Below are 21,472 nucleotides of genomic sequence, written 5' to 3'. Positions count from 1 at the left end.
AGTAACAGTATGGGAAGCACAGGGGCGCGCAGCAGACATCTCCCCCCCTTACACCATACTTACACATGACTCCATTCCTCAGTTAGCAGTAACAGTATGGGAAGCACGGGGGGCACCCAGCAGACACCTCCCCCCTCAGCAGTAACAGTATGGGAAGCACAGGGGCGCGCAGCAGACATCTCCCCCCTCAGCAGTAACAGTATGGGAAGCACAGGGGCGCGCAGCAGACATCTCCCCCCTCAGCAGTAACAGTATGGGAAGCACAGGGGCGCGCAGCAGACATCTCCCCCCCTTACACCATACTTACACATGACTCCATTCCTCAGTTAGCAGTAACAGTATGGGAAGCACGGGGGCGCGCAGCAGACATCTCCCCCCTCAGCAGTAACAGTATGGGAAGCACGGGGGCGCACAGCAGACATCTCCCCCCCCCCCCCCAGTTAGCAGTAACATGGGAAGCACGGGGGGGGGCGCAGCAGACATCTCCCCACCCCCTCCTCATTTAGCAGTAACATGGGGGGCACGCAGCAGACATCTCCCCCCCTTACACCATACTTACACATGACTCCTTTCCTCAGTTAGCAGTAACAGTATGGGAAGCACGGGGGCGCGCAGCAGACATCTCCCCCCTCAGCAGTAACAGTATGGGAAGCACGGGGGCGCGCAGCAGACATCTCCCCCCTCAGCAGTAACAGTATGGGAAGCACGGGGGCGCGCAGCAGACATCTCCCCCCTCAGCAGTAACAGTATGGGAAGCACGGGGGCGCGCAGTCACTCACCTGGTTCATTACCTGTAAGGAATAAGAGAGACATTGTCACCGCCTGCCCAGTCCCCGCCCGGAGCGCTGCCCCCCACCTCCCCGCACTCACATCAGGATTGGCCTCCAGCGGCAGCCAGCGCATACACTGCATGGTGATTCTCTATGGATGCTGATGTGACAGCACTCTCTCTCCTCACAGGCTTCCTTCTCCTAAACTTCACCCATGGACCACTTCATCTATCACAGGCAGGGGTGGCAGCTCTTGTCTACTGTAATTACGCATAAAGATACAAGTTGTGTAAATTAGCATGGCGGACATTATCATTGCACTCAGGTTTAAGCAGAAACCATGACTGTATGTTTATTAAAGCTTCCATTTACTATTACGTATAGTACTGAGGAGAAAACGCTTCCCCCCGTAGCCGGCAACAGATGGGCTCTTCCTCAGTCAGGGAGCGTGATGTGAAGCGCTCCCCGGCCAATAGACGTGCGCGCTGGAACGTACGGCATCAGGTGGGTATGAAAGCGCCCAGTTCTTTGCGTTTCAAGCCTCAAAATGGGGTTCCTAACGTTCTTCTTTTACAGATCCCCTTACTTTGTAAGACGTGTCCTGGCCAATTAGCAGTGCAGCCATGGAGCGGATCCGCATGTCCGGCGCCGCACCAGTTTTCCTTATTCATACGGAGTGTTATCTGCAGAAGTTGGGATCCGATGCCCGATTTAAAAATGGGGTCGTGAGAAGTGAGCCGCCGGTCACGTGACGTACATGAACTCACGTGATCTTCGCGAGGTGTGACGGGTCATATGGCTACGAGAGCGATGCATGAGCTGTCAGGAGCGGGTATGTGTCGTGCTGCAGGGTCTCGCGGTGCTGGTGAACCTCTGCAGTTCATTGTTCCTGAAATCTGCATTTTAGCCTGAGATAAGCTGACTATTGTTCCTCAGTGAGACTGCGGTCAGGATGTACAGGGAATGCTGTTGTACATGTCTCTTATGTATATGTGTGGATATAGGACCAGAGCTATATATATAACTTTTATTTCTATGGTTTAATGCTCAGAACTACAAGTCAATGGCAGGCTGCATATTGACACCAGCTGTATATAGCTGTATATAGCTGCTGTATGGTCTCTGCCGGTCACATTATGTTACATTGGATGTGTATGTTATGATACTGGCAGAAAGGTATTGGGAATTACATACAATCATCAAACTGTGTGCATGGGCAGAGGCCAGCTTTCATCATTCAGTGGCCCTTTTAGAAAGCTGGTTCCTAGGGGCATCTGCCCCGCTGTCCCTTTCCACCAGGTTTGATAAATCTCCCCTATTGTCTACTAGCGACTGCATTTAGTCTCTTTCCTGAAGGTGTACTTTTTCTGGCTCTCCTAAGTGTAATCTAATCAGGTGTGTCAGGTGTCTATTCCTGCCATGTATTATAATTCTAGGAAATAGGTCTCCTGGGAGTTTGGGTGATAATGGTTGTGAGTGATCTGTCTTGGTGGAGCATCTCAGGGATAAACTCATTGCTTTTTTTTACTTTCTGGTTTAAGGTTTTGAAAAGTCAAGTGACTTGATGAGATCGCTGCCCCCCGACCTGTTTGCAGAACTGGTATGTGCCACCTATGCCTATTTTATTACACTGCAGCACACACAGAAGTTACACGTGAAGAAGGTCTTTACACCAAGATGGCGTTATCACGCCTATGAAAACTTAAAGCAAGAACAGCAACTCCTTTTTTTCTCTGATCTGATCCTGTTCTGATAGGAAAATCTAGAGAAAACCATATATATGAGCTGTACACGCACACTCTGCTGACTATATATAGGTGATCACAGCAGTTACATCTGGTTACTTGAGTCTTATTTACTCTTCCTGTCTTTTACATACAGCCCAGAATGCTGTGATGACTTTTTCCATCCATAACTTGACTCTTTTATAGCATGTCCTTCTCCATTCCACAACTATACACATTTTCCATCCATAGTGGCCCAAATGTCAGGAATGCCCCTCTTTGTGTCCTACACTGCAATAGTGCCCTTGTATTGTGCCTTTCACAGTAACCATTCGTAGGTAAGTTAGGTGGGAATAAGTCCCCCACATTAGGTGGTTAGGCATCACAGTAGGTAGGACCTCCCATTAGGTTGGTGTCCCCTGTAGTAGGTATGTAGGCTGGTAGGACCTGCCTAGTAAGTAATTGGGCCCTAGGTCGGTAAGTTCCCCCCTATTGTGTATTATACTTCAGAAGGTAGGTAGCCCCTCAGTAGGCAAATTGTTCCCCACATAGGGTAGGCAGTTGGTTGTCTCCCCCAATGCTGGCAGTGCTACCACAGGTACCACTAATCATACCCTTACCCATGTGGATATAGTGTCATACTTTGGCAATGTGTCATCAATTTCTGTAGTCTGAAATCGCCCTAAAGAGCATTTTCAATTAACGTTTCAATGTTCTTCTTTTAGTGCCAACAAAGTATTGAACATCTACAATGTCAGAGTACTGGTGTAGACCAGACACTTCTCTGTCAGGTAAGAATGGGTGATGAATGGGTCAGCACTGTCAGGAAAGGTTCCATATATGTCCTAGAAACATTTCAAACATCTGATAGACATAGAGTGAGTCTGTGTCAAAAGTTGTTTGTTCTTTTGCTGACAGGCACAGTTTATATTAAGGTGAAATATTTAGAGAAAGTCATTAAGGGAATGTTATAAGCCTGCATAAAGGGATATGTTTTTATGGCACACTCAAAACTGTGGGTGTTGGGAAAGAGTGAGCATTTTGGGTATTGCATTGCAGAGGACTGGTGCAGCATGAGCAAAGGCAGGAATGAGGAGTTCAGATTGTGGAGGATTTTTGTTTTAGATTGTTAGAAGAACATAGAGACTAGACCATAGAGGAATAGACACTGAGAAAGGGGGCGCACTGCTGTAGAGAGTCTTGAGAGTGAGGAGTTTGTACTGTATTGAAAACCCGGTGGGGGGGCATGGTTTACAACACTCGACTGAGGCAGATGCAGGGGGCTCAATGGCTACAAAGCTCCGCCACTGTGACACCGTCCATTGATGATGAAAAGCATTCTTACACTGAAAAATAGAAAAGGAGACCAATCAAAAAGGTACTTTATACATGTCCAGCAGAAGCACTAACTGATGGTGCCGAGAACAGCACATAGCAAAACGGGGGTGACACCATCACTTCAATAAATCACACTACAATGCAACCATCTTGTCACAGACTTAGCAGTTGCATAGAAAGAGAGAATATCTTTTTGTACAGAATTTAATAATTTCAAAATGATGGCATGTGACATGGAAGAGACTTCCTCATGACAGTTTGCTGGAAAATCAGCTTAAAAGCCAGTGATTGGGATTCTGGAGTCAGATCCTGTCTGCAAACAGGGATTTCTGTACTGGTTTGGTAGAGGGCTTGGGGCAAAGTGAAGAATTGTCTAGCAAGCATAAAACCTTGCCAATTGATTACTACTAAAATATATGGTAAACACTTTTAATAAATAGTCTTAAGGGTCCTATTAGATGGCCCAATCATAAACTGTAAATGAGCGCCGATCTGCTATAGCAGCACTCGTTTACTGAGCTATTACATGAGTCGACTATCAGGCAGCCATTGCCCTTAGTGTAAAATAATAAAGCATTTACTTACCTTACCATGTTCCCCAGTGTCTTCTGAGGCGTTCAACGGTGTCTGGGAAAGGCCAGGGGACACCAGGGAATGTGGTAAGGTAACTAAATACTTTATTATTATTTTTTTACTACAATCATTAGCCGTCAGCCGCACATCTTTGTTACACATAGGGAGGCACACCTGATGATTTGGGGTCTGGAGCTAAAGAAACAATCAGCCAATGATCGTTTCTTCGGCTGATCGTTCTCAAAATTCTAATTTCCTGTTGTCAGAAAGCAATGTGTAACAGAACTTAGATGACATGTCACGTTGTTGTAGTAAATGTTTCCATTTTTTGACAGAGGTTTCAAGCAGCGGGAGTTGACACAAGTGTGGATGAAGTTAGGAATGTTATAAATGCAGTGAACTATCTCTTCAGGTATATTTCTACTATTCTACTTAATAAGTGCATGTGACATTGCATTTTATGTTTCTGTACTAAACTTCACAAGCAATTGAACAGTTTGTTTTGCTTCGTGTTTAACTTGGCGACGCATGCAGTACCTCCTGCAGGCCTCGTGGGCTATGTGGACAGGTGCCGTACATGAGTGGCATGCATTTAGTATAGTGTTCAGGAGCTGAACTTGCTTCATAGATTGAGTAGCCTATAATGACTGCCATTAGCGATTAACCTCTTAAATGCTGCAATCTTTAGCCACTGTGGCATTTAAGTATGTCAGGTACAGGATTGGCGCCTGTCACTGACTGCGGGGGTGCTAATAGGTTTCCATTGCAGCCAGAAACCTTTACTTTAGCTTTGTACTCCCCGATTGTCAATCTGCCTCAGACAGACTCTGCTAGCAGAGCACCAAAAAGTATAAGTAATCTGACTACTGCCTATAATAATCCCCGGGGGTCCTCTGTGATGCTTTGGGTTCTCTGCTGAGCGTTCTAGACACTACCTCCTAGACAGACTTGTATCTGCAGTGACAACTTTCTCAGCCAATTACTGGCTATTGTGGGACAGTGCCGCAGCCAGTGATTGGCTGAGCGGGATATCAGTGCCGAAACGAATCTACACCAAAATTGCACCAATATTAACTACAGATCATGGCACAAAAGATGCCCTCAAATAAGCATACTTATGATTATTGAAACTTTGTAGTAAGTTTTACAGTTTTAAAAAATGGTATAATACAAAAGCTATGTAAAGTAAAAAAAAATGTCCATAGCGTTTAATGCTGGTACATTCACTCACACACACACACACACACACACACACACACACACACACACACACACACACACACACACACAAAATCCTGCGTTCTCACTGGGTACTAAAGAGCATAGCACCTCCCAAGCAGTAAGTGAGATGGCTGGTTTTAGATTTTGTCTCTACTCTTTTGCTTTGCTACTAGAGAGTTCATCTGAACCCAATCATTCGGCATTTGATTAGCTGGGGCTGCTGAAGTTGGACAAAGCTCTAGGGTTGTCTGGAAAACATGGATTCAGCCAATGACTATATCCATGTTTTCCACATAGCCTTAGGGCTTTATCTAACTTCAGCAGCCCCCGCTAATCAAATGCCGAACGCTCTGGTTCGGATTAACTTAAGCATGCTCGAGGTTCGCTCATCTCTAACTGCTACCTTTCCTTTGTTTTTTTTTTTATAGTACCGCTGCAAAGCACAAACTCTCCACAGATGCATTACTAAACACTGTTGCAACTCATTACAAGCTTCCCAAGCAGACTCTGCAAGTCATTCGACACATATGGAATGAAGAGGGTAACAAGCTGTCTGACATTGAATCTTCCAGAGATCTATTACCATCTGCACAGGTGATGTTTTCTCATAATGCAGCTGTACATTGTACTAAATGTTGCTCATTGATGCTGACTAATAGGAGATCATGTGGCTGGCTCATTGGCTCATAGAGCTAGACATGTGATCCCTACCAGTGAACGTGCATATTTGTGAGACAATATGGTATGCTTATGTATGTGTATGCCACTTCATGTTTTCACCATGCTTATAAGTCCATCAATTCATATAGTGACTGCACTCTTGGGTGCATCTGTGGCTGGCACGTACAATACCAATAAAAAAATGACAATGAATAAAAACTTACCACATTACTTTCTTTCACTGTGGATAAGTAGTTTTGAAAAAGTAGAGATATGAAAGTTTAGCAAGGGAACACACCGCATGAAATCCCTGGACTGCATTGACCCATGTGACCCTTGTGTTATAATGACCCTTAGCTATCTAACAGATGCCATCATTTAAAGACCTCTACATAACAAGTTTCTTTAAGAGGCTGATACTCCTGCTTCACAGCAGGTTTTCTGTCTTTGTGTTTTTTTTGTTCTCACCCCTGGGAGAAAGGGAGGTTTGAGTACTAACCACAAAATCTTTTTCTCTTGAGTTTACTGGTGAATACAGCTCTCTCCTAGGTTGAGTACTGTTTTAGTACAGATTGGTTTAGCGTACCATGAGGGGGGGGGGCATAGCATAATCTGTTTAGTATTGCCTCCTATGGGCAGAAACCTGTACCCAATGCCTGTGTTCCTCAGTGCACTCAACAAGGATTGTATGGCCAAAATTTAGAAAATACTCTCGTTTTTTTGGTTGTCCCCTACTTTCTTATGCAGGGTAATCTCTTAAGGGCCCTATAACACCAACAGATTATTTATATATGTGCTCATAATCTGTAGGGTCACGCAAACCTTCACTGCTGTTAATTTTGATGTTTTAACTGTAGTTTATAATTTTTCCCCCATATTTCTTTATTGTTGCAGCTTCTTGATTTTCAGTGGAAAATTGGAATGGCTGTCAGCTCAGACAGCTGTAAATCTCTGAATCATGCTTACGTCACTGTAGAATTGAAAGTAGCCGAACATTCTGGCCAGGTCCAAACCAAGGTCTTTGAGATGACTATTCCTGAATTTCAGGTTTGTGTGGATGCATTCCAGAATGTCAAAAATAGGTGTTCCGACTAAAGGCCGTATTACAGACCTGATATCCTGGGTAAATGAGTGTTGATCTGCTAGATCGTCTCGCTTACAGAGCCTTTTATATTGCTCAATTATCTTACAGCAAGGGCTGCCCAGACATCATTAGTGATGTCCGTGTAGCCTTCCTTTAAAGCTGTAAAATAATAAAGATTTACCTGCGCATGTTTCCCCCAATGTCCTCCAGCTTTGTCTTTGGGATCCCCCGATCACCGCAGCTGCAGCTCACATTTCTGGTTTCCTCTGAAGTTGCAGGCCGCTCAGCTTGTTATTTGAAACAGTGGCAGATATATGCTGGACTGGGGGAAATTTTCGCCACTGCCTGGCCACAATATTATGGCAGGACATCAGCTATCATACACAGCTGGGCTTTTGCAGCAACTACCAGGATTGCAACTAAAGCCTCATTCCCACGTATGCAATTGTTGGCAAAGATAGATTACATTGTTTTCAATGGGGTTATTTACACTTCCGCATTGTTTGCTGCCTCTGCAAAAAAAAAAAAAAAAAAAAATAGGACACGTAGTGCGGACTGCAATTGCCGCACGTTTCCCCATAGAAACCTATTAAAAGCCTCCATGATCTGCAAATCGTCAACAAAAAATGATGATCACAACACAGCCAGTTCAAAACACTGTACAATTCCTGGGTGTTAGGGTGGGTTCATATTACGGAATTCTCGCGGATAAACTCAGCGGAATTCCGTCGGCTGTCCGCACGCCTTTCCGCCAGCACCATAGACACCATTCTATGGGCCGGCGTATTCCGCTATCCCCCGAAAGAAGTGACATGTCACTTTTTTCGGCAGATAGCAAAAAAATAGAATGGTGTCTATGGAGCCGGCGGAAAGGCGCGCGAACAGCCAACGGAATTCCGGTGAGTTTATCCGCGAAAATTCCGTAGTTAGAACCCAGCCTTAGGGGGGAAAAACAGGGATGTTATGAATGTGCTCTACGGATGGTTTTTAGATCACCATGGAATGTCTTTTAATAGTGTTTAAATGCAGCTGTGAGTTTTGACAGTATTATGCCTTTACCCTCAGTCCTAGGGCCACCGCTGCCAGCTTCTTTTTTTTTTTTTTTTTCTTCAAATACCGGCACCAGCAAGATTTTGAAAAACAGCAATGTACTTTTTTTATTAGCTGCGCAAAAGTACCAGTGGCTTGGGATAGGTCATTATTTGGAGATCTGTAAATGGCATAGCACTTTGGACTATGCTGTTTCTGTAGCTTGAGAGTTATGTAAACAGTGTATGTTGTGGTGTTTATGCATTTCCTAGTAATGTCAATAGGAGTTACATAATCTGATTACCTCCTGCCGGCTGGTGGGCCCTCCATATCAATAGAGGTAGGACCTCATCTATCAGACATTAAAAACTTAAATACCCATATAGGAATCCCCCCCCCCCCCCTTTAAATCATTGAAGGCCTTGATACTGGAAACCTCACTGATCACCAGTGTGGGGGACCCATGCTCTTTGATTCATCTAGTGCAACTCTTAATTTACAAAATGTGGTTCTGGCAGCATTAAGCTGTAGACAGGATGCCTTTTAGAGTATGACTCATAGTATTTGTGTCAGTAGTTTTTCAACCAAAACCAGGACTGGGTTGAAAACACAAAGAAGCTGGGAAAATCTTTCCATTGTCATTTTTCTTTCCACTCCTGAACTGGGCTACAAATACTGACAGAAAGACTGACCACAATAGGATGTACCTTACAATGGATTTATGTTGCCTATACTAAAGTATTATGCTGTCTTTTTTTTTTTTTTCTTTTTCTTCAGAATTTCTCCAAGCAGTTTAAGGAGATGTCTGCAGCCCTTGAGAATGTTTGACCTAGCATTCACTGCTGATTAATATGATGAAAGAAGTGGCCATCGTATACAAGGAGGACCAAGAAAAGATGACTGGTGTTACAAACAATGGAGACAGTCTAGAAAAACTTTGGCTTAAAGAGATTCTGTCATCACTTTATAACTGGCATCTACTATTGTACCCTCTGACCCAGTCTTGAGGAGACATTCTAGAAACCCTTTAGAATGATGTATTATAATTACAGCATATCCAAGGCTGATTGGCTCCACAAGGTTAGGACAATAGCCCTTGTATGCCAGGGGGAGTCACATCAGCCAGTCTGGATGGGAGGCGTCTGTGGGATACAGTTTATGCTTTGAATGCTAAAGCACATTATAAAGCAACATATCTATAGGCCGACTGGTGTCTTATTCCATTTTAAATAGGTCCATATTTAGTCCATATTTAGTATACAATGTGTTACAAGAATACTGTATGCAAGCAGTAATATTTTACCTGTATATATCACCTTCGTTGTGGCACAGGATCTGTACAGAGAAGCCATTAAAAAGCCAGCGTGTAAATAAATGCATGTTCTGTGTATGTAGTCCCCGAAAGCAGCTCTTGGGGAATGTTTCAAACCCCATGGATTATACAGTTTCATTGATAGTAACAAGAACATTTCTTTTAATCCCTTCTGAAAGTCATCTAACGTAATTAAAGGAATGTTATAGGCCTGCCTAAAGAGATGAGTTCTTAGGGTACACTTAAAGTGACTGTACCACCAGGCCCAGGCTGAAGCACTGGAGGCGGGCCAACCCACCCTTAGTGGGAAGAAACTCCAGCCCCTCCATGACATGACTCCCTTAGAATCAATGGAACCCTATCATAGAGGGGTGGGGGTTTTCTCCCACTAAGGGTGGGTCGGCCCGCCTCCAGTGCTTCAGCCTGGGCCTGGTGGTACAGTCACTTTAACACTATGGGTGCTGGCAATGTGTATTCGTGGTGTTGCATTTCAGAAAAATGGTGTGGCATGAGCCAAGTCTTGGAGACAGGAATGAGAAGTTTGGAAAAATGGAAGATCTTTGTAATAACTAAAGGCATATATATTTCTGCATTTATTTCAATAGACTTCTTATGTTTAATATATAGTCGTCTAGTATTTGTCAAAGTCCTTCTATTGATAACCTTTTTTGCATTATTAAACCTTTTTACAAACTAATATTAAAGTCAGCAATATATCAGAGCAATCCAGTGGTTTTGTCCACATGGGATGATTGTGATTTAGCTGTCCCTTCTTGTCTCTCAAGGCATACTTACTACACATGCAGGTGGCAGAAGTACAGCGCTGGAGAGCAGAACAGGTAATACCTTTTCTGCTCCCAGGACAACTCTTTTAAGTGATCAAATAATTTAGTGCTCTTATTGCTGCTATTAATCTGCTGAGAGTTCCCTGCATGATGCACAACTATTTCTCATTCTTTCCATTTTAGGGAGTGCATCCAGAGCTCAATTGTTTGCAAATAAGTACTCACAACGGGGCTTGCCAGGACAGCGCCTTCTCTTCTTAGCTATGCCATGATATAGTGCTTGAAAAAGAATACTTGACTGAACAGCCTGGCAGTGTGCAGGGAGATGATTCCAGAACACTGCCTTAGACTGCATGTCAGGGGAGAGGAGACTATTGATTACTGGCTTTATGAGGTGCCAACAAAACACAGTTATCACTGAACTCAAGAAGAACAGTGAAAAAAATTCCAATGAAGTACTCAATCAAGAGTCTCCACTGATGCCCCCAAAAATTTAAATATGCAAAACAGGAGTCCGTGGAGCCTCGGTTGCGAATCTCAAAACACGGACTAGCCAGATATCTCTAGCCTGTTGCCATGGGGTGCCTCCATGATAGGGAGAGCACCACACCACCCTGATAAATAGCCCCTTAAGTCTCACTCGGTTGCGAGTATTGGAAAATAAATAGGGAAACACCAGGGTGGCCCCTTTTGAGGTGCACATACAGCAGCAAAGGGTAATGTTAACAGAAAGGAAGGTGTTAGGGTGGGTTCACACTACGGAATCTGTGTGGATACGTTCTGGCTGATTATAAACACCATTCTGTGGCCGGGCTGATTCTACATCTGCTGAAAGAATTGACATGTCAAAATCTGCTAAACTAAAGGGAAAGGGGATTATATTCAGGAGGTAGAACTGTGTACGTAGTAAGAACACAACTATATACAGATACCAGTTGCCCAGAACTTTATGGCTGTTCAGAGATAAGAAGATAGCCTGTATTTACCCCCCCTAATGGCCCAGTTTGCCTGCACACAGTCCAGGCTCTCTCCTACACATATTACTAGATAGGCCCCATCCCTAATTTCTGTTTTTAATTTTGGCCTCTGCTAAAGATGAAACTTCCTAGAATAGGCACATGTGAGATCTAGTGGCCAAGGTTTTAGACCATGTTTTCTAGGGTATAATTTTTGGTAAATCAAAGTGGTTGTCCAGCCAGGAACCCGTATTTGGTGATACCTGGGGAGGGGGAAAACAATTGTATCCACTTACCTCCCTGGCTTAATCGCTGCCGCCCGCATTTCGCTGCTTCGGTCTCTGCCCGCTTCTGGGGTTCTGAGATGTTACATGGCAGGCCTACTTAGCCAGTCAGAGGCTGCAGTATTGTCCCACCACTGACTGGCTTAGCAGGCCTGCCAGGTCACTTCTCACAACCCCAAAAGCAGCCAGGGAGGTAAGCGTGCAACAGCCAGGGAGGTAAGTGGATGTAATTGTTTTCACCCACCAGGCACTGCCAAAAAAGACAAACCCTTTTAAGTGCTTTACGAGTGTGTGTGGAATCACATTGACTATCACATGAGAAATGTTTTTGTTTATTTTTTTTCAAATTACAGCAACTATTCTAGTGTGATATAATTTGACATAGAGTTCTAGTTGAAATTCTAAGAAAGATGGATACTTTGTATCTGGTGGTGGTAATGTGCAATATGTATACAAAGTCTGGGTATACCAAATGAAACAACTGAAGCATGTAATGACCTAAAACTAGAGATGAGCGAACCTCGAGCATGTTCGAGTTCATCCGAACCCAAGATTTCGGCATTTGATTAGCAGTAGCTGCTGAAGTTTGGATAAAGCTCTAAGGTTTTCTGGAAAACATGGATCCAGCCAATGATTATATCCATGTTTTCCACATAGCCTTAGGGCTCTATCCAACTTCAGTAGCCACCGCTAATCAAATGCCGAACGCTCGGGTTCGCTCATCTCTACCTAAAACTCAAAAAACTGCAGACTGTCCCAATCAGATTCAACTTCCAGCCAGGGAGAGAGACAACGCTGCCAGGGACTCTTCCTGGCTGTATGTTTGGATTGCAGTGGGTCTCAGGAGTAAAGGCCCTATTCCCCGGAACGATTATCGTCCGTATTCGGCTGATATCGGCCGCTACGAACGATAATCGTGCCGTGGAATAGAGTGCAACAATCAGCCGACATCGTTCATGTCCGCTGATCGTTGCAGTCGCTTGTTTTTCAACATGTTGAAAAACAAGCGACTGATACAGCAACGATCTGCTGCCGTCGCTCCGTTGAATAGGAGCATCGGCAGCAGACGCTGCTGTATCCTATGGGCTCAGCGATCACCAGGGCAGCCCCCCCGCAGCTCCCAGCCGCCCCTCCCGCACTCACCCGCTCGCTGCTGCCGCATTGAATAGCGGTGGCAGCGAGCGGGGAACGAGGAGTAAACGAGCGCTGAGAGCGCTCGTTTGCTCCTCTAGACGGCCCGTGGAATAGGGTCTTAAGATCTGGTGCAATCAGTAACTTTTGACATCTCTGATAAGATGTCAAAGGTTACTACAAATGACAGCAATGCCTTAAAGGGTATTTTACCCAAGAGCTAAAAAGTTAAATACTCTGAAACCAAGCTGGTCTTACTAGGTCCCCCTGAGTATTTTTAGCCATCTCCTGTCTTTCTAGTCACAAGTTTTTTTAAAAGCCGGTCTATATCAAAGATGATGTCGGTTGGGAAACTACATTTGCCAGTATTCAATTTTCCTGTCCATTCCACAGTGCTCCAATATAGTAATTCACTGCAAACAGTGTTTATTTCAAACCACAGCAAACAAAGTTCAACATTTCAGTCCCACATGGAGCCTTCCTCAGGCATATACAAATGTGAGCAATCACGTTTTAGGGTGCATGCACACTACGGAATTGCCAAGTATAACCCGCAGCGTATTCCGTCGCTCCTCCTCACACGCGGCGGCACGCATTTCCGCCCGAGCCATAGACACTATTCTATGCACGGGCGGATTCTGCGTTCCGTCGAAAGAATTGACATATACGCGGCAATTCCGTAGTGTGCACACACCCTTAGGCTGGGTTCACACTACGTATATTTCATTCAGTATTGTGGTCCTCATATTGCAACCAAAACCAGGAGTGGATTAAAAACACAAAAAGGCTCTGTTCACACAATATTGAAATTGAGTGGATGGCCGTCATTTAATGGCAAATATTTGTTGGTATTTTAAAACAACGGCTGTTGTATTGAAATAATGGCCATTATTTACTGTTATATGGCGGCCATCCACTTAATTTCAACATTGTGTGAACAGAGCCTTTCTGTGTTTCCAATCCACTCCTGGTTTTGATTGCAATATGAGGACCACAATACTGACTGAAATATACGTAGTGTGAACCCAGCCCTATACAGGATGTGGCATCATCATTTTTTGCGTTTAATACTTGTTTATTGGCTGCAAAAGGTGACCTGATAACATTCTGCTCTTTAGCAATGTTTTACATCTGTGTGTGGACATACTGGGGGTTTCCCCATGTCATAGGAATAGTGGCATAGACTGTGGAAATTTTAAACTATATGTATACTTATTTGCTTGTTGCATGTCTCTGTAAAACTGTCACTAATAATAATTTTGTTTACTCTATATTGAAACATGCTGTTTCCCTAACTGATCACAATGGAAAAGTATGGACACGGTTATATGTATTCATGTAATTGATGCACCTGTTATGCTAATGATGATTGATTTCACATCCTGTATGTAACGCGTGATTGCTCACATTTGTATATGCTTGAGAAAGGCTCCATGTGGGGCTTAAATGTTGCACCTTGTTTGCTGTGGTATGAAATAAACACAGGTTGCAGTGGATTACTACATTGGATTTCCTCTGTTTGATATTCATCCACATAGATTAGAAAGACAGAGAAAGAAATGAGACAACTGTGTTTCCTTTCCTTATACTGCTCAGAAGGCTGTAACTGTTCTGTTGTTTTCCCGCCCCTTGCCAGCTGCTCACTGGTTGGTGTGATGTCGGTGGGCGGGGTTACAGATGGTTATAGCTTGCCTGGCAACAGAAGAGACAGCGATCATGTGACTTTGATCTAAAAATGGAGGGGGAGGACAGAGAAGTAAAGACAGAGTTGACCAGGAAGTGAGGATTTTCTCCAGCTTCAGGGTGTCAGACAAAAGTGGATGTGCTGCAGACAAACAGCCTAATTCAGGTAACAGAAACCTATTATAAATAAACTTAGATTATGGGTGGAAATAGAACAGGGTTAAATCTGTCTCAGGGTAGCTTCACACGTACCGGATCTGCAGCGGATTTCACACTGGGAGTTTGCAGCAAAATCCGCTGCGGATCCCAAAGTGTAAAGCTTAATGGGTACCATACACGGCACGGCAGCACTGATTGACTGATGAGGAGCTAGGGGAGCTGGGAGCTTCACACAGCCGCGGCGCCGAGCAGGTAATGTATGCTTGGGGCTGGAGCGGCCAGCGGTAGGGGGGTTAAAGGGGCCGGGTCCCATACACACAGCGGATCCGCTGCATGTATGGGACCCATTCAGCTTCACACTCGCAGCGTGAAATCCGCTGCTAAACCCATACGTGTGAAGCTACCCTTAGGGTGGGTTCACACGTACCAACTCACAGCGGAAATCTCGCTGCAGACCCCTGGGACTACATTAGTATGTAATGCAGCCGCCCCCTTAACCCCTTAGGCTCCTGCGCTGTCTGTATATACATTACCTGTTTCCTTGCTGCACAGGGTCCCGGCGTCCTGCTCTCCCGCCCAGCCAATCAGTGTGTTGCCCAGCCGCAGCCACTGATTGGCTAGGCGGCAGAGCAGGACGCCGGGACCCCGTGCAGCAAAGAGAGGTAATGTATATACAGACAGGGAGCCGAAGGGGTTAACGGGGCGGCTGCATTACATACGACCGATGCGAGTATGTAGTCACAGGGGCCTGCCAGGATCTTAACTCGTAGCGGATCTCACTGCTAAACTCGCAGCGAGATTTCTGGTGCAAGTCGGTACGTGTAGACTCACCCTTAAGTGGACTATCCCTTTAATGGTCTATTCATATGTACCAAGTTTCTTACAGTGAAATCCGGTGCGATACTGAGTACTATTTAAATCTATGGCACTCCATTCTTGATTATGGTTCTGTAGCCTTGTAAGAGTTAACTATTTAGCTGCTGTGAGGTTAAAAATAACAAACAAATCATGCTTACCTGTCTGTACTCCCACGGCACGGTCCTCCTTGCTTCTCTGGGTTCCCTGCTCAGTGACGGGTCGCTCAGCTAATCATATTTTTATTTGCAGTATTCATGAAGTAAGGAAGCTGTATTTATATGTAAAGTCCCTGTTACCCTACATAGATCTCCCGCTGGATTTACATTTAAAGGCCCTATCTCACCAAGTGATTATTGGTTGGTTATCGGTAGTTACGATTGATAATTACTTGGTGTAAAAGTAACTGTTAAAAGGCAATGATCATGTCGGCTGATCCTTTCTTTTAACATGTTGAAAAATTTGTGAACAATAACACATACACAGGAGGCCAGCCATCGCTATGGGCTATGGGCTTCCCGAACGATCTTTAGAGCGGCCCCTTGCTCGTACCAGCTTACAGTCAGCACGTATAATAGCACCGGCAGCGAGCGGGTAATGAGGAACAAGCGAGTGCTGATCTGACAGGTCAGTGCTCGCTTGCTCCCCATTATTGGCCCGAGTAATAGAGCCTTAAGTGTGCTTATTCCAATTCTACTTTCCAGAGGTTGTATGTTATTGCAAACCAGAAAATCCAAACGAAACCAAAACATGGTGGAACTTTTTTTTCTATTCATCCCCCAACATTAAAAGAAATTTATCACCTGTTTTTATTCTATTTTGACTTTCTCTGTCTTTTGTGGATGACCTGCTGTTGTTTTTATGCAGTGGCAAAAATCTTTAGAAAATCCTAATGCTTTAGAGCAGTACACCTTGCACCAGGGGCGTAGCTATGTTGAAAAATTTGTGAACAATAACACATACACAGGCACCATCCTCATCACTATACACACTGCACATCTGTATTGGCCCCTGTACGCACTCAATTAGTAGGTAGGCTGACTGTATGTGGCCCCTCTTATAGTATACGCCCGCCACTGTGTAGCCTCTGTGTAACCTCTTATAGATGCCCCCCAATGTTGCCCCCCTTTTAGATGGCCCCCTCTCCCCCTATGTTGCCCCCCTTATAGATAGCCCCCTCTCCCCCCTTATAGATGCCCCCCTCTTCTTCCCCCCTTATAGATGGCACCCTCTCTCCAACTCCCAATAGATGTCCCTCTCTCCCCCTCCCTCCTATAAATGTCCCTCTCTCCCCTTCCCTCCTATAGATGGCCCCCTCTCTTCCCCCCCTTCCTTATAGATGCCCCCCTCTCTTCCCCCCCTTCCTTATAGATGCCCCCCTCTCTTCCCCCCCTCCTTATAGATGGCCCCCTCTCTCCCCTCCCTCCTTATAGATGGCCCCCTCTCTCCCCCCCTCCTTATAGATGGCCCCCTCTCTCCACCCTCCTCTCCCCCCCTTCCTTATAGAGGTCCCCCCCCCCCCCCCCTCCTTATAGATGACCCCCTCTCCCCCCCCCCCCTTATAGATGGCCTCCTCTCCCTTTCCTCCCTTGAAAAATTTGTGAACAATAACACACAGGAGACCAGCCATCGCTATGGGCTTCCCGAACGATCTTTAGAGCGGCCCCCTTGCTCGTACCCGCTTACAGTCAGCACGTATAATAGCACCGGCAGCGAGCGGGTAATGAGGAACAAGCGAGTGCTGATCTGACAGATGCCACCCCTCAAACCCCCCCCTCCTCCTATAGATGGCTCCCCTTAACCCCCTCCTATAGATGCCCCCCCCCCTCCTCCTATAGATGATCCCCCTCCTATAGATGGCCCCATGCAGGCAAATAAAACACAACTTACCTAACCCGCTCCCCCGTCGATCCTCTCCTTCTTCTTCACACTCTGTCTGCCCCCGGCTGATACGCGGCTGCCGCGTCCTATCCCTAGCAGCGCGCGCATCATAGAGATCCCTGTGGCTGTGACTTCCTGCACAGGAAGCGTCTCTAACGCATCAGCCGGGGGCAGACAGAGTCAGCCTCTTGTGACCGCAAGCAAAACAATGCTTGCGGTCACAGGAGTGGTTGATGGGGGGGCCGGGTCGCAACGGCAACCGCTGCGACCCTGGTAGTTACGCCACTGCCTTGCACGCTTTACACAATTCCTGCACCGCTTACATACTCACTTAAAGGGGTACTCCAGTGAAAAGCTTTTTCCCAGTAATTGAAACACATTACAAAGTTTGTAATATGTTTCAATCACCTATCTGCCCCCCTTCCCTATCTTTTCCTCCCTCAACTTCCCACCAGGAAGGGAAGTAAACTCATTCTTACCTAATGACCTCAGCTTGTTCTGTGGAAGCCATTTTGTGACAATGACATCACCTGCATAGGCACAGCCTCCTGGTTTGGGCTCTCCCATGATGCACTTTGTCTCCTGTGATGTCTAACTGACTCTGTAAAACTGTTAGATGGCGTACATCTTGTTCATCCAATCAGAGCTGAGCAACCTGAGTCATCTGACAAAGGGAGGCTGGCCTAACAGGGCTTAGACCAGTTTCTCTCTTGATTATGTCATTGTCACAAAATGGCTTCCACAGAAACGCCTGGGGTCAAGTCATTTGGTAAGAAGGAGTTTACTTCACTTCCTGATGGGGGGGTTGAGGGAGGGAAATATAAGGAAGGGGGCAGATAGGTGATTGAAGTATATTATGGTGTGTTTACACAGACAGATTTATCTGACAGATTTTTGAAGCCAAAGCCAGGAACAGACTATAAACAGAGAACAGGTCATAAAGGAAAGACTGAGATTTTTCCTCTTTTCAAAACCATTCCTGGCTTTGGCTTCCAAAATCTGCCAGATAAATCTGTCTGTGTAAGCGCACCATTACAAAATTATATAACTTTGTAATGTGTTTCAATTACTGGCAAAAATCTTTTCACTGGAGTACCCCTTTAAAGGGGGAGATTTATCAAAGGGTGTAAAATATAGACTTGTATAAACTTCCAATTGCAACCAATCACAGCTCAGCTTTTTTTCTTTTTTCTTCTTTAATAGACTTTTTACAATTTTTATATGGCCATAAAACAATATACCACCCTCCCACGAGAGGGGAAAAACAATAAACAAAACACAATTTATAATAAAAGTATTACTAACTAAGAAAGAACAGACCCAAATTGTACTGAGGGAGACTAAGGGCCCTATTCCACCGGACGATTATCGTTCAGATTATCGTTAAATCGTTCGAATCTGAACGATAATCGTTCGGTTGAAATGCAGTTAACGATTAACGACTGAACGAGAAATCGTTGATCGCTTTATAAGACCTGGACCTATTTTTATTGTTGCTCGTTCGCAAAACGTTCGCAAATCGTTTGCATTGAATAAGACATCTTTCGGTCGTTCGCAATAGATACGAACGCAATAGCGAATAAATAGCGAAAAGAAACGATCGCAATTACGATCATAAGTAACGATTATCGTTCCATGGAAATGACTGAACGTTTTGAGGTCTTTCGCAATAGCGGTCGTTTGAGATCGTTAATCGTTAACGATTATGCAAACGATAATCGTCCGGTGGAATAGGGTCCTTAACCATAGGATCCCTTCCCATCAATTTACATCCTTATCACACTCATCTTTAACCCCTCTCAACCAACCCTCCCAAAGTCTCCGACACCTTTTTAGAGCCTTCAGAGAAGTTTTCTTTGCTAGCGTCTCTTCATATCTCTTAATTTTACGGCTGTATGATACCCACTGTCCTACTGACAGAGTATTACTACCCATCCACCCTTTTTATAAGGATTTTGGACGCCAGAGCCAAACAATTCAGCAAAGCCCCCTTGTCTCCATCATTAGGAAAAGTGCCAAGTAGAACCCTTTTTATATCCATGTCCCCGGTATATTCTATTTTGTGTGCAAAGAATTCTAAAACTCCTTCCCAAAATGCAAGGACACCAGGACACTCCCAAAGCAAGTGCAAAAAAACCTGCTTGATCCCTTCCACATCTGGGACAGTCTGCGTTACTTCTACACCCCATTTAACTGAACCAATCCGTGCATTTACTGACGAAAACTTAATATTACCAACCACTAACTCCCACTCCTCATCCCCTAAGGGGCCCACCTCTTCTTCCCATTTCTCCCTCAGTCTGGTTATCTGCACGCCACCCCGCTCACGAATCAGAGCCCGGTAAATAAAAGACAAACATTTACGTCCCCCAGGTAGTCCCCTTAATTTATTAAAGAACTTGCCTATCCGATACTCCAAAAACTAACTTAAAGGGGTATTCCCCCCAAGAGTTAAAAAAATGAAATGCTCCAAACCTAGCTGGTCTTACTCACCAAGTCCCCCTGAGAATTTTGAGCTGTCTCCCGTCTTTCTAGCTGCTTCCGTTCCTGACTTACAAGTTTTTTAGAAAGCCGAACTATATCCAACATGGCTCCAGCCAGAAAACTACATCTCCCATCATGCAATGCTTACGTCTGATTGGTCCATGATGTAGCAGAGCTGATATCCACAAGATATAACAGGGTTGAGAGCGTAGCATAGCAGTGTTGTGTGTGTTGCATAGCAGAGTTGTGTGCGTTGCATAGCAGAGTTGTGTGCGTTGCATAGCAGAGTTGTGTGCGTTGCATAGCAGAGTTGAGAGTGTTGCTTAGCAGAGTTGAGTTATTTGAGTGAGGGGGGCCGCAGGTCAGCCGGTGAGCCGTGCGTGGGGGGGTTGGGTGCCCTGGGTTGAGTTGCGAAGTACAATGACCCTATATATCTATATGGAGAAGGGAGGGAGGGAGAGAGGAGGTGAAGATGGAGGAGAGAGGAGGTGATGGGGGAGATGGAGGTGGGAGGGAGAGAGGAGGTGAAGGTGGGGGGGAGAGATGTGAAGGGGGGGAGAGAGATGTGAAGGGGGGGAGAGAGATGTGAAGGGGGAGAGAGATGTGAAGGGGGGGGAGAGATGTGAAGGGGGGGGAGAGATGTGAAGGGGGGAGAGATGTGAAGGGGGGAGAGAGATGTGAAGGGGGGGAGAGAGAGATGTGAAGGGGGGGGAGAGAGAGATGTGAAGGGGGGGAGAGAGATGTGAAGGGGGGGGAGAGAGAGATGTGAAGGGGGGGGAGAGAGATGTGAAGGGGGGGGAAAGAGAGATGTGAAGGGGGGGGGGAAAGAGAGATGTGAAGGGGGGGGGGGGGGGGAGACACCACCACCCCCGTTCCCACCCGCAGCACCTCGCCCCCCCTCCCCCCCCATCTCACCCGTGGCACAGCTGGCAGCGGCGGTACCAACACCCCCGGACCCCACACAGCTCAGTACAGCACCCCCCGCCGCCGGCTACTTTGCTTGGTTGCCGGGATGCGGGGGGTGCTATGGGGCGCTTACTAATCGTCCGATCCCCCCCCCCTCCTCCTATACCAAGTACATCACCCCCCCTCCTATACCAAGTACATCCCCCCCCCTTCCGATACCAAATACATCACCCCCTCATCAGATCTGCAGCGCCGGCCCGTCTCAGCTTCCATCACAGCAGCTGCAGCAGCTCGATGGAAGCTGAGAGACGGCCCGTTGCTGCAGATCCGGTGAGGGGGTGATGTATTCGGTATCGGAAGGGGGGGATGTACTTGGTATAGGAGGGGGGGGGATCGGACGATTAGTGAGCGGCCCATAGCACCCCCCCCCCCCCCCCCCCCCCCGCATCCCGGAAACCAAGCAGCAAAGTAGCTGGCGGCGGGGGGTGCAGTACTGAGCTGTGTGGGGTCCGGGGGTGTTGGTACCGCCGCTGCTAGCTGTGCCACGGGTGAGACGGGGGGGGGTGTCTGGGGGGGAGTTCGTGGGCCGAGGTGCTGTGGGTGAGAACGGGGGTGGTCGTGCCGCGGGTGAGAACGG

At 46.0% G+C, this 21,472-nt stretch overlaps 2 protein-coding genes across 8 annotated transcripts in view; one reads left to right on the top strand and one right to left on the bottom strand.

Moving 5' to 3' along the window:
- The window catches only part of UCHL3 (ubiquitin C-terminal hydrolase L3), a 53,076-nt gene extending 51,617 nt beyond the window's left edge, over window positions 1-1,459 (bottom strand). Inside the window, exons 1-3 of one of the 5 annotated variants that reach the window (XM_069970638.1) lie at window positions 1,357-1,459; window positions 871-1,030; window positions 780-791 (exon numbers count right to left, since the gene is read on the bottom strand). In XM_069970638.1, the coding sequence (XP_069826739.1) occupies window positions 780-791; window positions 871-912 (54 nt within the window). In that variant the 5' untranslated portion in view covers window positions 913-1,030; window positions 1,357-1,459. Of the gene's footprint in view, window positions 1-779; window positions 792-870; window positions 1,031-1,142; window positions 1,241-1,356 lie in introns of those variants that run through there. The other 4 variants (XM_069970637.1, XM_069970636.1, XM_069970639.1 and 1 more) reach the window with 4 other exon arrangements.
- COMMD6 (COMM domain containing 6) lies at window positions 984-9,956 on the top strand. 3 transcript variants are annotated; one of them, XM_069970644.1, is made up of 8 exons: window positions 984-1,274; window positions 1,347-1,602; window positions 2,312-2,370; window positions 3,220-3,285; window positions 4,741-4,817; window positions 6,055-6,220; window positions 7,181-7,333; window positions 9,177-9,956. In XM_069970644.1, the coding sequence occupies exons 2-8, from the start codon at window positions 1,566-1,568 to the stop codon at window positions 9,225-9,227; spliced, it is 609 nt and encodes a 202-aa protein (XP_069826745.1). In that variant the 5' UTR covers window positions 984-1,274; window positions 1,347-1,565; the 3' UTR covers window positions 9,228-9,956. The 3 variants fall into 3 exon arrangements, with proteins under 3 accessions (XP_069826745.1, XP_069826746.1, XP_069826747.1); XM_069970645.1 differs by lacking the exon at window positions 1,347-1,602 and having other exon boundaries at window positions 1,004-1,274; XM_069970646.1 differs by lacking the exons at window positions 984-1,274; window positions 1,347-1,602 and adding an exon at window positions 1,634-1,716.
- Window positions 9,957-21,472: the final 11,516 nt, after the last annotated feature.

This window comes from Dendropsophus ebraccatus, chromosome 5, assembly GCF_027789765.1.
Source record: "Dendropsophus ebraccatus isolate aDenEbr1 chromosome 5, aDenEbr1.pat, whole genome shotgun sequence".
In the NCBI taxonomy this organism is placed as follows: domain Eukaryota; kingdom Metazoa; phylum Chordata; class Amphibia; order Anura; family Hylidae; genus Dendropsophus; species Dendropsophus ebraccatus.
Note: the sequence above shows the minus strand (reverse complement) of the source record. Positions and strands in the feature narration are given on the sequence as shown.